This window comes from Nothobranchius furzeri, chromosome 11, assembly GCF_043380555.1.
Source record: "Nothobranchius furzeri strain GRZ-AD chromosome 11, NfurGRZ-RIMD1, whole genome shotgun sequence".
Classification (NCBI taxonomy): Eukaryota; Metazoa; Chordata; class Actinopteri; order Cyprinodontiformes; family Nothobranchiidae; genus Nothobranchius; species Nothobranchius furzeri.
In genome coordinates, this window is record NC_091751.1 from 68,592,458 (window position 1) to 68,609,885 (window position 17,428).

At 43.8% G+C, this 17,428-nt stretch overlaps 1 protein-coding gene across 2 annotated transcripts in view; it reads right to left on the reverse strand.

The window, feature by feature from the left end:
* Positions 1–17,428, reverse strand: part of LOC107384421 (carboxyl-terminal PDZ ligand of neuronal nitric oxide synthase protein) — a 38,801-nt gene that overhangs the window by 8,747 nt on the left and 12,626 nt on the right. For both annotated transcript variants that reach the window (XM_070541787.1, XM_015957699.3), the window contains exons 6-7: positions 11,652–11,784; positions 11,203–11,327 (exon numbers count right to left, since the gene is read on the reverse strand). In XM_070541787.1, the coding sequence (XP_070397888.1) occupies positions 11,203–11,327; positions 11,652–11,784 (258 nt within the window). The remainder of the gene's footprint in view (positions 1–11,202; positions 11,328–11,651; positions 11,785–17,428) is intronic.

Below are 17,428 nucleotides of genomic sequence, written 5' to 3' on the forward strand. Positions count from 1 at the left end.
AACCAATCAATGAACTAGCCGATGCTTTCTGCACACAATAAGTCAGATTTTTTCTTTTACCAAAACCGCCGCACGTCCTCGCTTTTCCCTGAAACCTACCACACCACCGCCCCTCGGAACCCTACCCCTCACCCCAGTCACGACCACAACCTTCTCACCAGGCCCATGAACACCAGAATAGCCAACGCCCTTCACCTTGCGCACCGCCTCTGCCTCCCCGCTCGATACTCTTCCACCGCCTCTCTATAGGACGCACAACCACGGAAAATCACCTGATGACCCCCCCCACCACAATTAGGGCACCTGAGAGTCTCCTCACATGCCCGACCATCATGCCCACCCCCACATTTTTTACACTTTTCTTGCGCAACACACACCCTCGCCACATGTCCAAACTGCTGGCAACAAAAGCAGCACAGAGGAGCCCTCTCAAAAGCCCCAGCCGGATAACTTACATAACCCAACATAACAAAAGAAGGCCAATCCTTCTCACCAAATGTCAGCAGCAAGGGGGTCAACCCACAATCATTAAGTCCCAAACATTTTGCAGCTCTCACCTTGCTGCCTTTCAAATCTCACAACAAGTCTTCTGCCGCAATGTCATTCGGGATATTATATACGACCACCATAACTGCAGACCTGTCTTGCGGCACAAACACAGCGACCTAAACCCCCAGGAACTGTTAAAGCTTCAGCTCCTTGGCTAGTTGAGCCTCTGAACAGCATACCAGCGACAATGTCCCCCCAGACAACTAGTGGGCCATTCCCATCTGTGCCGAGTCGGCCCGGGCCGAGTAGCGTAGTTTGTTTACATATCTGGGTGGCCTGGTATTTTTCCGGGTCAACCAAGGCTCATTCTCAGCCCTCTTCTCGAGGGGGTCTGCTTCAGGCCGACCAGGGCCAACACACCCACTGCTGACAGCAAATTCACACCTTCCATTAGAGCAAGCCTCTGATTGGTGGGTAGAATCAGCCCGCATGGGCTTAAGACAAGGATGTGTGGAATCAACCGGGCCAGGCTGGGGCCGACTGGGGCTACCCGGCCCGGGCCGACCCAGTACAGATGGGAATGGCCCAAAAGTCGCATCCACAACCTTACCTACCTTGTCCTTCAGCTCCTAGGAGAACTTAATTGGGCTCGAGGCAACAAACCCTCAGCCTGACACCGCACAAATATGGACAGCCAGGCCCACTGCACCTGTTCCATCCGTCCTCCTCTGCTTAGCCGTACCATCCACGCCCAGACCCTCCGGCGACGAGTCGCTCCGAACTCACTGATCCCTCTTAGACGCACCTCAATCCTCCACCGCCGTTGGCGTTGACCCAGATCCCACTACAGCCTTCCTCCCACCCTCCCCAGAATGAAGATGACCCGGACCACAGCCGTGTTATCGTCGTACTGGGCCTGTACAGGCCGTCGGCCGATATCCCGAACTCCCCTCCAGGCCAACCCAGACCGAGCAAAACACCTGTCCACACCCATGCCCAAACACAACCAACCAAACAGCACAGCCAAAAGCCTTCCAGGAGCTCAAAGCTAGCCGCTCAGACCCGGTCTGCCTTCACGGTCCAACAAGAGGTGAAAATATGTTGCTTTTAAGCTTAATATTTTACCTTTACTTATGACCAATAAGATGTGATATTCTATATAAATATAGGAGGATATCAACCTGATTGATCTTTGAATGTTTAGTCAGAAGAATTAGGATTCTTTGCTTTTTCTATGATCAAACACACTTCGTATCAATTCAGACAGTCAGGTTTATAAAAAGTAAGAAATTCATTTTCTAAACAAATTAAAAACAAGACTATAAGTGATGGTTTATAAAACGGCATCAGATGCAATCTTGCTGTGTTCTACGTACCCCTGAGGAGACTCTCTTTCGGATCAGAGATGTCGGGGGGGTCGGGCACAGAAGTTTGTAGAAAAAACTGCAGTACGACCAGGTCGGTCCTGAGTCGTCTCATGGATCACAACAGGTAGTTGTTTGCGTCTATGGAAAGATGGACTCTGAAGGAGTCTTGGCTGTGTTCTGAAGGAGCAAGTTTCTGTGTCGCTGCAGCGTGCAACAGGTTTGACAGCTTGTCAAGAGATGCGGGAGTTAGAGAGTTTCCTCCAGCGGCCAGTCCGGAGTTTGGCTCAAAAACTAACTGAATCACCCAGCAAGTGATTCTGTTTTAACAATCGCCATACTATGATTACATGGCCGACCAGAATTTGACATGTAAAGGGGTTTTACCAACCAACCTCAGATACAGGAGCTCTGATTTGTGGATCAGGAAGCAATGTGTCATGAGATTACTTTAGTCATGTGTATGAGTGTGTGCTTGTCAAGTCACGTACGCTGAAATATCTGGGTCACATATTTCATTTCATCCTTATTACACTAAGCACAGATTACTCAATTCAATTCAATTCAAAGATACTTTATTAATCCCAGAGGGAAATTAGAGTTTCAGTACACACAATTCAGAGATCAGACATACATGGGCAAGACACATGACAAGAATTGGTGACTGTGGTCATTCGCAACCCTGAGTCGCGCTACCTTAATAGAGATAAGAGGGTTACATGAGGAATTGATTCGGTAGGAGGGAAAAAAAGGCACTTCACAGCTACCCTCCCACCAGGAGGGCAGCTTTGCTCTGCAAAAAAAAAAAAAAACCCACCTCAGACAGATATGCAACAGACTTCAGACGACACAACATAGATACTCCAATAGGAAGGCGGGGGGGCTGGGATCTTGTTCCCCCAGCAAGAGCAGCCACGTACAGCGCTCAGCCACTGTAGCCACAGGTGGGAGGGAGGTCTCGGAAGAAGCACAGAGCACACTGACTCCTGCAGGTTGATGACCTCGCCAGGCTGAAGTCCACCAATCCGAAGGTGGGGCGGGGGTTCACAGCATCTGTCTGCATTCATTCGTGGGGGTTTGTTGTTAGCATCTCGAGGCTGCTCTGGCGTCAGATTCGGAAAACAAGACTTTGTTTGGGTCAGGCTGAGATAATTTTCCTCTCTGCCTTCAGTCTTTAAACTGATCATTCCAGTCCTTCAGTGAAGCCAATTTAGGTTTTTAAACTTGTCCATACCGTCCGGTGACCCTCTCCGAGATGACATCCATTTTGCGCACAAATACCGATATCGCAGCTAGAACGTTGTCCAGCTTACGATTCACCTCGAGTAACGTCCGAGTCTGAGAAGTCTTCACACCGACGGTGCTTTCCGTGGGTGCGGGTCGCCCTCCAATCGCTCCCGTCTTCCCAAATTTCCAGAAAACCAGATATCCTCCCACTCCAATCAGGAGAAATCCAGTGATCATCAGGCTGAATGTCCACACGTCTTCCATATCCTCAATGGACAGCTGGCTGAGGCATTGGATCTTCCACTTCTTCCAGGAATCCAAAATATACCCCACCAGGTGTGTCCACTGCGGGCGTGTGGGAGCCCCCTGCTCCGTTCTCATTGTTGAAAAAATCTTATCAATCGCGTTGAATGACCAGTTTATCAAATCCATGGTTAAAAATAGGGTTTTTCAGAAGAAATGCAGAGAAGCGCTCTGTGGGCAGACAGGACAAAGAGCCTTGGGAAAAAAGATAAAGGAGCAAAAAGAGAAGCGTCTGTACTCTGCGAGTGCCAGCAAGAGAAAGCCTTATTAATTTAAATACAGATTAACCAAAACATTTCATTTAACCATATTGTTCATTTCATTTCATGATTAATTAACTCATATGAGCTGAAAATGTTCACTTTTATTCAGAGGCAGGAGGAATCCTGTAGAAGCGATAAGGGGAAGCTTAAGGCCTTGACACGGGAACAGTTTTGTTGACAACATGTTATCATGTGTTCAGAGCTGCTGAGGCCCGGACTCCAGCTGATAGAATAGCAGAATTCAGCAGATTAAAGGCCCTAGATGCAGACTCCTGTTTCCACAGGACCGGATACTGAAGAGGTAAAACTGTAGATGAAAAACTGCCCATTTCTGGATGCTACAAAAGCTAACAAGCTTTAAATATAGGAGGGGCAGGTATTCAGGTAATGAGCAGGCAAACAATGAAGCCGGACACAGGAGCAGGGAACGGTTCGTGACCAGTGTTGGGCAAGTTACTTCAAAACTGTAATACATTATTTATTACTTGTTACCCTCATTTTAAAGTGATTCATTACATTACAATATTACTGATTTTAAAATGTAAGGCATTACACTACTTTTGCATTACTTTAAGTTACTTTTACCAAAACAACTTCAATATGAATCTGGTCATGTGACTCTCAGTGAGCTCATGACATATATGTGGAAGGTGATGTGGTGTCTGAGCTAGGATTGCTGTTAAAAACAGTCAGAAATAATAACAGTGCTTTAAAATGATTGTTTATTAAATAAAAGCAACAACAATCTGTACTCTCAGCACGCTGCCATCTTAGATTAACTGAGCAGGGAGTGAGGTGGTGGGGGCTCCAAGCCTGTATTTGCCTTGGTCCCCAAATGCCTCGATACGGCCCTGGATGTGGGACTGACTTCTGGGGTGATCTGATTCTATCACATGTATAAATATTAAATGCTTATATATTATTGCTTTTCACTGGTAAACATGTGTATTGGGGATAAATCTACCTACTTTTTTCTTTTTTTCTTGATTTTATTTGAATAATTTCCGGCCCTTTCTCTCTCTAACCTTCCTGCATGCTGCATGTTTTCTCCGTCTTCCAGAAAAACTGTTTCCTAGACTTCCTACTTTCTAACTAATCAGCCAAAGGGATCTTCACATGCGCGGCGCTCCAGCAGTAATGAGTTTAAATCACCGGGGCACAGATTATGAACTCAGCTGAGGCAAAGCACGCCAGAAAAGTACAAAATACCAGAGAATATGCGGCGATATGAACGATCGCAAGTGAATTATTTTGTTTTAGTGGAGCGATTTTGTGAATATAACAGCGGCCGCGTGCAGGAGCAGCAGGAGTATTTGAGCCGTTACCGCAGCGTCCTCTCTGCCCGCAAAGCTGAGTCCATAAATGACGTAATATATGCAGATACTGGATCTTTCTTTGGGTTTCCCGCAATATGAATTTTTAAGGAACACATCTTGATTCTGGGTTTAAAATGCATTGTAATTACCACGTTACTGACACTTGTACCGAGTAAATATTGCCATTTTCTTTCCCTGTAATGCCTTACATTACCACATTACAGCAAAAAGCAATGCATTACAGTAATTAATTACTTTTGTACCACATTACTCCCAACACTGTTCGTGACAAGAACATACTGGGATAGTCCGCAAAGAGCTGGAGAGTGTTTTTGGAGAGAGGGACGTCTGGGTTTCCCTTCTGGCCCTGTAGATCATGTAACCTTCAACAAGCCGTGTGGGTGGAGGGCGTTCGAATACATAACTGAATGCATGAACCATCACATCTGAAAGTGCACAAATCTGACTCTAAGTCAGATCTGGGAGAAGATGCTGCCTGTAGCATAAATCTGCTGACAGATGTTACAGATTAACTCCAGCCCCACTCAGACACATCTGTGTGACAAGCTGCATGAAGAACATGATCTTCCTGTCCAATCTGAGAGGACAGCCACGTCCAGCAGCAACACTGGTTGTGTGGTAAACTCATGAGTTTAAACGGTTTTCTTGGTTCTGGATCAGCTTAAAGTTCAGGAGAAATATTTATTGTCCAACATCCCAGAAGCTCTGTGGTTTCGTCATCAAATAAATAAAAATCACATCAACAGCATAGAGACTAGATCTGCTCATCCCTCTGAGCTGTTTCCTCTACTTTGTGTGAAGCTTTGGGAGGCTTCGGCTCATGCTAACATGGGTGGGAACTCTTCTAAAACTGGTTAGCTTTACCCTTGAGGTTTGGTTTCAATGGATCTTTTAAAAGTGCTCAAACTGAAAGAAACGGATCACGAAGAACTGAACTTAAAAGAGCTTTAACTTCCTTGCTGTTACTTCTGGTTGCATTGTTTAAATGTCTTCCTCGACCCTGTAAAGCTTACTTCCAATACAAAAGTCCTGTAAGGCCTTGGTATTTTATGCTTGAAAAGGAGCTGAATGCAAGATCATGGAAGATGTTCTAAAAATGTTTCTACTTCAGGATTAATGGTATCTGACAGAGTAACGAAAGAACAGAGGCATGCAACACCACCTAAAGTTTCAGCTTGGAATTCACATTATAGATATTAACTGCTAATATACTGTTTTGTAGGTCAAACTTTGTTATATTTTTATTTTCCATCCATCTATAATTCCATTTCCCACACCTTATCCAAGCTTGGACTATGGGTAACTGTCATCCCACTCTCCAGCTCCTCCTGGGGCATCCCAAGGTGTTCAGACAAGAGCAGGGGCGCCTCCAGAAAATTTTGATAGGGGTTGCCAGATGGGGCCAAAGACATTTTTGGGGTGACACACCAAATTGATCCTTGTGGTAACTCTTGGAGAATGTAGCCTGTGGCGATGTGCTGCATTGCCTCTTTATTCCTTTTTATTAAAATAACATTACGTATCCAAAACATTTAACTTAAATTTTATTAAAATTTTAATTTGTTTAGGTTTATTCACCTGTGTTGCTGTGTTCATGAAAAAAAAACTATGGAGATAAAAACCTTTTTAACATGGTTAGCAGCAGAAACATATGTATATTTTTTTATTCTGATTATTTCTTTACTCATTAATTGTAAAATTTTTATTTTGTTATGCAATTATGTGTTGAATAAACAAGATTAATATATGGTTTGACTGAACATTAATATGATTTGTTAACACTGGCTTTTCCTGGGGGGCGGGGGGGGGGGGGGGAGCAATTTTCTAGGGGTGGCCATGGCCACCCCTGGCCACCCCTTGGGGGCGCCCTTGGACAAGAGAAGTTAAAGAGCATCTTTAATGTTCTTTAAAATGGTAGAAAAACATCGTCATAGGTCAAGAAGTAACTTTGGTGATATTTCCAGGTTTTCAGGTAACTAGCAGGTGCTTAAAAATACTAAATCAAGGGACCTGGGCAAACTTCCCCAAAAAACGCGAGGTTTTGGGGTCATGTGACTCTATGTGAGTTCTACAAGCATCTGAACTCATGTGAGTTCTAGAAGCATTTGAACACAGATATGCAAATGGGAGTGCCGCTCAATGGGTTACCAAGAATAAAGAGAACCGAGCACATCACTCCTGTTCTTAAATCTCTACACTGGTTACCAGTAAACTACAGAATTGATTTCAACGTACTTTTACTAGTTTATAAATCACTCAACGACATGGGGCCAGAATACATGCTGGATCTCCATCCTGTATACATGCCCAGCAGGGCTCTGAGATCCTTAAGAAACACTCAGCTGGTAGTAGCCCCGGGTCACAGCCAAGCAGGGTGGAGCTGGTTTTAGCAGCTATGCTGCACACAGAGTGAATCGGCTTCCTCGTGATCTCAAATGTGCCCCAACTCTAGTAACTTTAAATCAAAACTGAAAACCTTCACACGCTCATCAACTTTACAATGGCTGTTCTGCACTGTAACTGCTCACCAATGTAATTTGTGTGTAGTTTCTGTCTTATTGATTTTTAATATTCTAGCTATTCTTGCTAATTGGAAAGCACATTGAATTGCCATTGTGTGTGAAATGTGCTTTCTAAAAAAGCTGCCTTGCCACATAATCTGTTTTCAATCGTACGCCGGTTGTTAAAACCGTAGACCGCACAAAAACAGGCATTGTTGCTCACTCAGTGTTGATTCTGATTAGGTTTTGGAGCGTGAGGGACCCATCCAAAACCAAATCCAGTGTTTACACTCCAGCGCTCAATGTCGCCACTACGGATTTAGTTTTCGTTTCATCTCGTTCCCGAATCTTGTGGCCACTAGCTGTTTGTTTCATAAAAATAGTACATATGTACCGATTTCAAAAGTTCACTTTCTTCCTACCTAAAGTAGACCTTTTTTCTTCTGATCGCTGTTTGACTGTGGGACTACTATCTTTTAAGCGTAAGTAGTAAAGCGGCACTCATGTGATCGTTTTAGACCAATGCCGTGCTCGCATTTAGTAAACAAGAAACATAGCGTGTGTTCAGAGCTGGAAAATAGCAGCGATTATGATTTAATTACCTTTAAAACTCATAAATTAGAGAACAAAAAAGATTTTTTTATGGAAACGTGTTTAATGTAATATGTCGGGGGACAAGTTTCAGTCGAAATCTATTAGATTGAAAATGCTCTTACCAGTTAGTGTTTCCAAGTGTGCATTTTGAAGTTCCCACGCTTCAGCAGCTCGTCTTTCACCGTTTAAATTATTATCCCTGTTTAGCCTGTTCACATCAACTGGCTGGGTACTTTCAGCATGTAACATAACTGTATGTTCGGATTCAGAATCTGGAGCTCCGTGCTGCTGCTGTAAGTACTTTTTTTTCTGAGCAGAGTCGGGAACATTTTCCTTGAACGACATCACTTTTGGTTTCCAGCAAGAGGCGCAGACGGATGAGCTAGGAGAGCCTAGTTGGAACAGTAATGGCACCTTTAATTCTCAAATATTCTTCCTTTTTTAAATGAAAATATAAAGTTTTGACCTGTTACAATATAAGGGCTTCAACATGTGTTTGACTTGGAAGATGACATTTAAAATGAAGCAAAGAGCTAAAACCAGATTGAACATCGACGTGGCCTACCCTAGTCTGAGGGAGCTATGAAATCATGGACTGATAGTGACCTGGCTTTGTTGCTACAGGACTTGTAAGTAATAAAAAAAATTCCAACAGTGTAGATCTTTTTACTTTGTGGCTTATGTAGTATAAGTTCACTCGTGTTAGCGTTAGCTCATTGTCAGCACTAGCTACAGCAGGCTGCTGCAGGGTTGTTTATGACAGTTGTAATTCCACTTTCAACCAGTAGGGAAGAGGAGAAGATTCCTCATTAGTGTTGCATTAACCTGCTGTTTCAAACATACATAATGAGGCTAGGCAGATACCTACAAAAGCATTTGACAAACCATTAAGAACTGGATCGAGCTTCTGGATAAAATAAAGAAGTTGTGAAGATCAGGATGTAAAAAACCCAAAGCAGGAAACACCATCAGCTCTGCCCAAAACATTATTATACAGGTCCTTCTCAAAAATTAGCATATGGTGATGAAGTTCATTATTGTCTGTAATGTACTGATAAACATTAGACTTTCATATATATTAGATTCATTACACACAACTGAAGTAGTTCAAGCCTTTTATTGTTTCTAATATTGATGATTGTGGCGTACAGCTCATGAAAACCCAAAATTCCTATCTCAAATAATTAGCATGTTTCATCCGACCAATAAAAGAAAAGTGTTTTTAATATAAAAAAAGTCAACCTTCAAATAATTATGTTCAGTTATGCACTCAATACTTGGTCAGGAATCCTTTAGCAGAAGTGACTGCTTCAATGCGGCGTGGCATGGAGGCAATCAGCCTGTGGCACTGCTGAGGTGTTATGGAGACCCAGGATGCTTCGATAGCGGCCTTAAGCTCATCCAGAGTGTTGGGTCTTGCGTCTCTCAACTTTCTCTTCACAATATCCCACAGAGTCTCTACGGGGTTCAGGTCAGGAGAGTTGGCAGGCCACTTGAGCACAGTAATACCATGGTCAGTAAGCCATTTAGCAGTGGTTTTGGCACTGTGAGCAGGTGCCAGGTCGTGCTGAAAAATGAAATCTTCATCTCCATAAAGCTTTTCAGCAGATGGAAGCATGAAGTGCTCCAAAATCTCCTGATAGCTAGCTGCATTGACCCTGCCCTTGATAAAACACAGTGGACCAACACCAGCAGCTGACATGGCGCCCCAGACCATCACTGACTGTGGGTACTTGACACTGGACTTCAGGCATGTTGGCATTTCCCTCTGCCCAGTCTTCCTCCAGACTCTGGCACCTTGATTTCTGAATGACATGCAAAATTTGATTTCATCTGAAAAAAGTACTTTGGACCACTGAGCAACAGTCCAGTGCTGCTTCTCTGTAGCCCAGGTCAGGCGCTTCTGCCGCTGTTTCTGGTTCAAAAGTGGCTTGACCTGGGGAATGCGGCACCTGTAGCCCATTCCCTGCACACGCCTGTACACGGTGGCTCTGGATGTTTCTACTCCAGACTCAGTCCACTGCTTCCGCAGGTCCCCCAAGGTCTGGAATCGGTCCTTCTCCACAATCTTCCTCAGGGTCCGGTCACCTCTTCTCGTTGTGCAGCGTTTTCTGCCACACTTTTTCCTTCCCACAGACTTCCCACTGAGGTGCCTTGATACAGCACTCTGGGAACAGCCTATTCGTTCAGAAATGTCTTTCTGTGTCTTACCCTCTTGCTTGAGGGTGTCAATGATGGCCTTCTGGACAGCAGTCAGGTCGGCAGTCTTGCCCATGATTGCGGTTTTGAGTAATGAACCAGGCTGGGAGATTTTAAAGCCTCAGGAATCTTTTGCAGGTGTTTAGAGTTAATTAGTTGATTCAGATGATTAGGTTAATAGCTCGTTTAGAGAACCTTTTCATGATATGCTAATTATTTGAGATAGGTATTTTGGGTTTTTTCATGAGCTGTACGCCAAAATCATCAATATTAGAAACAATAAAAGGCTTGAACTACTTCAGTTGTGTGTAATGAATCTAATTTATATGAAAGTCTAATGTTTATCAGTACATTACAGACAATAATGAACTGTATCACAATATGCTAATTATTTTACAAGGACCTGTATTAGTGTTTGGGGATTCAGGGTGACAGATTTTATTAAAGAGCAAGTCACCCCCTACCAGAGTCTAACTCCACTCCCACCTCATGTTTGAAAAATGCAACACATGCTGTTGCCTGGCAGACCGAGAGGGCGGAGCCGCTAACAAATACACACACACTCAGGCTCACGACAGCATTGTGACATCATAATGTACCAGTTTACATCATAGCATACTTCTTAGCCAATAGCGGTGGCAGATTTAAATTAAAATGCAGTGCAGAGTTTTTACCTGACAACGGCACAACACTGCCAGTTTTGGGCAGAATATTTAAATTTTAACTAAGATGCACTGAAGTGCCAAATTATTGACAAAACGTGTCTGCAGCACGATTAGACACTCGTTTATTTAGTTTATCAGCAAAAAAAAATTTTTATTTGGGGGTGACTTGCTCTTTAAACTATACGTAGGGTTTATCAGAGTGGTTTTAGTTTTGTGTGAACAAAGCAGAAGTTAGTGTGAGAACAGCTCTAGCACTCTACCTTCCCATCAGCACCCAGGGTCTCATCCTGTTTGCTCTTCTCCAGGTCTGATGAGACACACTCAATGCTCTCCTCTGTGGTGCCTTCAAGGTCTGTCTCCTTCGACAACACCAACCTCTTCTTTGCTGCAGAGCCACAGGGAATTTTCACGCTGCTTTTATTTCAGAGTTTACGCCACATCTATGCAGTGACAGCTGCTGCCAAGAGCCCACACAACGGAGCCTGTTGATCAGTTTGTCTGGCTCATACGGCCCAATTCTCAGCTCGAATATGATAAAAGAAAACCTGGTGGAGGATATTAATGTCTAGCACTTTTGTGGGCTCCTGGACGGGTGTTTGTGTGACAGAACAGGAGCCTAAGGAGTCAGAGCTCTGCAGGAAATAAAGAACATGCATGATGGATGGGAGGAGACTAGATTTACACAAATGACTACATTGGTGTGAGTCACCTGGTGCGGCCTCCGGCTCCTCCAACTTCCCCTCTTCTCCGTCTTCCTGCTCATCACTTTTCTGCTGCAGGGTCAGCTGGTGACACACATCAAACGCCTGACCCACCGTCCGCACGATCCTCATGGCCTGAGACTAACGGGGAAGACGCGGACAGAGAGAGAGGAAGGGAGAGGGTTGTGAAACTTTGTGATCAGGTAGTGAGACAAAAATCAAAGAAAGCCATGAAACTTTCATCATTTTTCATAAATAACAACAACATGTTGTTATTTCAGACACACGGGCCACTGAACAGAAAAAAATGAAAAAGAAAAAGAATTCTGACTTGGGGGTGAGAATTGACTCTGGACTTAAGTTTGATGCTCAAATGAACTCGCGATACGGTCCTGTTTTTTCCATCTGGGACACCTTTCCAAAATCAAAAGGAAAAAAAAAACCCTGGTGGAGGATTTGGCCTGATCCCAAATACCCATGAAGTTGTTAGCTTTGATTTCAGAGTTTATCAAAGCTTCAGTGTTTGGTTTAACTTCAGCATTTTCATCATTTCTAGTTGGGTTTTATCTTGAAGAGACAACGTGTAGCGTTTACCATTCACCTCTGGGAACATCCTTCGGTATGTTGTTGAAAATGATGAAATGATGCCCGGTTGTTGAAAAATTCGGGCAGCTTCATAACATATAACCATAAAAATCAGGTCTAAAATACGTGGGAGCGGGTCTAAGTCTCTGGGCGGCGCCATATTAGATGCCATGTTTCCTTCTACAGGAGCCCATGAGGACAAAATGTATTTACTGATTTGAAACAAATGGTTACACTTTCATGAACGTTGTTGTTTTACACATTTACCTCTTCACTCGATGCCACTGATGAAAGGGAGTGTGAAGTGCTTGTACTTGTGCTGAAGTTTGCACTCCCCAGGGCTTTTTGACCCTAATGGGCATCCGTCGGTAAGGTCTTACTTAGCGATGGGTACCGAATTCGGTACTTTTTAAGGTACCGACCGAATTCCATAGTACCGACCGAGCACCGATTCAAGTCATTTGAAACGGTGCCTCGTTTCGGTACCCGTCCTTCATAACGAGAACTTGCCTAGACAGCTGTGCATGCGCAAGAGCGTTATGTCGTCGGTCGCTGCGAGCCAGTTGTAAACAGAGCAGCATGGTAGAAAGAACGCACGCTAAAGCTTGGGTCCATTTCACTAAATGTGATGGGTAACTGGGTGATGATGAAACCAGCGACAACGATCTAAGTGAGACATCCTCATCTTAATCTGCTCCGGTAGGTAAATAAAATGTTTAAGATAATGTTAGCTTGATATGTTAGCTTCCGTTCCGCTAATGGTGCGTTCGCTTTCTCCTTGGAACTCCAAAACTCCGACTAGAAGAACATGAACGCACTCTAAAGTTTGGCTTCACTTTACTAAATGCGATGGGTGATTGGGTGAAGATGAAACCAGCGACAACGATCTAAATGTGAGGCATCATCATTTTAATCTGCTCCAGCAGCTAAATAAACTGTTTAAGATAACGTTAGCTTGATAAATTAGCTTCCATAGCCACCATTGTTGTCAGCTAATGGTGCATTCGCTTTCTCCTTGGAATTCTAACTTCCCAGTAGGAAAAATCAAATGAAAAAGGACGGCAAAAGGAATGAAGATACACAGTAAATTTAGTTCACAGTAAAGATGTTTGCTTCAGTTTAATTATCAGCTTATAAAACTACAAGGACGATGTTAAAATACAAACAGTTGTATGTTATTTATCGTGATATTTATCAAATATGGTTATATATTGAGAAAAATATATATTTAATTATAAAAGAGAATTAAAATATTAAACACTCAAAGTATCAAAAATTGGTACCGTTAAGTACCGGTATCGATTCCTAGGTACCGGGAATTAGTACCGAATCGATTCAAATGTCAAAGGTACCCATCCCTAGTCTTACTCCAACACAAAAATACTGCTTGCTTGCAGTGATTTAGGAATCTACTGCCCCCTATCACCTGGAAAAATACACACTGTCACTTTAAGGATCTTGCTTTAAACTCTGGTCTGAAAAGGTGTTTGGTATGAATTCCTTTATGGAGCGTCCTCTCTGAGAGCGTAACGGTTTCAGCTGACCTCACCGACACCAAAACCACCTTCTGCCGTTCCACATCTGACTGAAGGTCTGATAGCTCCTACATCAAACGTGAGAAGTGTTACTGACACTCAGATCACTAACTGGAAGAGAAAGATTAAGGAACATTTCAATAGTCTGTGACCGTTGGGATGAAATTATGGAAATTAACCAAAGTAACGAGGAATCTGTCAGGGAGGCCTCTGGAACAATTTACTGTCAATTTAGAGATAAAGTAATGAATTAGGAGCCTGTTGTGTTCCTGCCATCACACATGGTCAACACATTCTCACACCCAAGGCGTCAAAATATGATGCGTATGACCAAGTCTCAATATATGATGAATCGGGATGCCCCAGCATGTCAGAATCATCGACAAATATATTGGACAATTCATTTCCATAGGCTCCAATAACACGTTTTTGAGGATAAAATGGGAGGTGGCCACCACCGCCATTTTGACCGTGTCACAGGTTCCGTCAAGCCCAGACAATTCCACAAAAGGGAAGAGAGGTGGAGCTGAGTGTTACTCCCCTCGAGTCTTAATAAAGCTCAACTTGTTCTTTGGTTTTACTGACATTTATTTCGGACAGGAGGATTCTTCGACATGTCTTAACATGTAATGATGTCCAACCAAAGCCGATACAATGCCGTCAGAACTAAAACGAAATACAAACTTAAATGAATATTCTTAATAAAGTCCTTAAGCATTACATGACGAACATGTCAACAAATCGATCAATAAAATACACGTTACACTTCACACTGCGGTAATTGCACTAGAATATCACGCAAATTTACACAATTTACATATACAACGATAATAAACAAAAGAAAACATTTACCTCATTGGCCTCACTCAAAGGGAATAAACTTTAATCCTTACGCCGTGAGATAGTCCGAAAAAGGCACTCTTTTATTTAACTTACTGCAGACGTGCAACCTCGTGGCTCGTCTCTTAATTGCTTGCTGAGTGTGCCAAGGAAAATGCCCCCTTAGCAACAACGGACGGAACTATAGAAAAGGTTCCCATCTAATTGCACAGTTAACACAAATGCCCATTTAAACATATACATCTAATGAACAGAACATGAATTACTATTGAAATATTATTTCTCAATCTTTCAACTACTAATTGTTTCAACATTAAATCCATTAAAATGAACTTAAATGCGAGAGTTGCCTTTGACGGCAGCTACACTGAGGGTGGGGCTGTAAGGCTGGGATCAACTGACGACACCCGGTTGAACTAGCTACAAGCTAACCTGAAGCTAACGCAAAGCTAAAGCAAAGCTAACGCGGAGGTGGGAGCTAAGCTAATGGAGGTAGCAACCTAGCTACAACCGGAGCTAACACCAGAGCTTCTGAGTCAGAGATACGCCGGGCTGACCGCTGGGTAAAACCGGGTGGGACACAGAGGTCTCCCCAGAGCTCCACAAGCCGGCAGCCGCACAGCAGACAGAAGCCGCGATCAGACAGAGATGCGCCGAGCTGCTGCTGGGGAGAACCGGGTGGAAAACATCGGTCTCCCGAGAGCTCCTCAAGCCGATAGTGGGAACCCAGCTCCACCAACATGTTATATTTCAACCCATTTTCTAAAGTGCAGCATTATGTTAAATGCACTGGGTTTTACCCTATTACATTTAAATTTCATGGTTAAACAGTACATGTTAAAATCTAAGCTCAGCTCGGCAGTGACCTAAAATACATAAATATAATTTTACTTACCAAAAAAAATGAAGTGGAGACTCCTTGGACGCTCTATTAGTGCAATTAATGCCACAGCAAGTCATTTTGCCCAACAATTGCACAAAAAATATCCAAAAAAGAATACACACACACAGAGACTCAAAATGCCGGAACAGTTTCCAAGCCAGACCGAGGCTCTACTGAGGCCTTTCCACGGAGCTAGCTCTGCGGTCACGTGGGTCTGGTGCTCATTAATTATACAGAATTTTAGGCTTTTAATACACTTAAACAGAAGAGTGAGAAAACAATTCACCCCCCTCAGAGTTGTCATGAGTGTAAACTAGATCATTTAAACCAAAAACATGTTTTGGTACCAGGCTGTAAACATGTTTATTTCTGCTGTGAAATTGGTATTTTTAACATGGGAGTCAATGAGGATTTGCTCGCTTCTGACACCAGCCCCTAGTGGATGAGGGTGGAACTGCAATTTTTGGTACTTCCGGGATTGCTTCAATGTTTTAGCCGCATGGTGGGGGCCTGGTCAGAATACGGCAATCAGGGACACACTGCTGACGTGGCGTCCCAGAGCGTCGGTATCTGACGCCGGTGGTGAGACGGACATTAGAACTACTTGTGAACTACTTAACCTTCCCCTCACCCCAATCCTAAACTCAAGGTCACAGTTTATGGACCTTAAGGTTAGGATTGGGGTGAGGGGAAGGTTAAATAATAATGTCCGTGTGAATGCGTGCATCAAACAGTGACGCCAGCGGAGCCACGTGACCCAGCGTGTCCCTGATCGTCATCTCCTGACGCACTGGGGCGTCCCAATTCGTCATATATTGAGGCTTTGACGCCTTGGGTGTGAGAATGTGTTGACATGGTGGTTTTATGAGCACAGGTATGAGGTTTCAGCAATGTTTCCTTCAGAAATTTCAAGCTCTCTTTTTGTCTAAAGCTCTAATTTATTCTCCCGCTTTGAGTCAGAGGGAAATAAAGGTTATCCAGCCTGTCCTTCCTCCGTCTCACTAAAGGTGATGTTTTCCACGCTGAGCATGGCAGGAGCCACGTCAATACAAATTCTTCACCACCTGCCTCTGGAGGACAATCGCGCCTTGAGGCTTTCACTCAGCGTGTCAAGGTAGCTCAGGCTTGAAAAAGATGTTTAAATGAATGCAGCAGAAATATAAAAGGTAGCAAAAATAGAGATGCGGTGGAGGAAATTGATTGTTTTGTTCCATCAGTAGAGAATAGAGAGAGGTTCATTTTGCTTTGAATTGTAGCGTCAAACTGACAGCCTGTCAGGACAAAAAGGCTCGGCCGATGAGCTGACATCTACGGCCTGCGCCACGACACGCTGCCATGAAAACGAATCAAATCTGCTCTTATCAGCTGATCCATCTCCTCCTACTCAGCACACGTGCTCGGCCTGCCGCGCGTAGATAAGACTTCACAACCTCAGGGAGGCTGTGGAGAGGAGACATGCCTGACAGGGCTGTGGGCGTTTCCTTCAGCCGAGCTGAAAGTGTTTCTGAGTAAAGAGAAAAATAAATAAACAAATAAGTAAATAAAACACAAGCCCCTTATTTGTTTCTTCTCCTACCAGCATGATTAGTATGCAGCTTCACTAAGTCACTGTCTGCGTGGTGTCCACGGTGAAGGAATGGGAGTCAACCCTACTGATGCTTGGCTGGGCTCGTTGTGTGATATGTGGGGAAGAACACGCTTTCCGTCCATGGTTACACCCCCGAGGGGCCACGGTCGCTGGGGCAGTAGAGGCAGACAGGGATGTCCTGATCGGGGTGTTTGCTCCCAGATACCAGTCTGAGTCTGTTTGGACGCTTTCATGAGTGCAAAAGTGCATTCACAGACCCACTCCTCTAAAAATGTGACGTTTCATTTACAAATCTGCTTGCTGACCATCAGCGCATTCACCCATCCGGCATCACAGTGCAGGGAGACAGGTTAT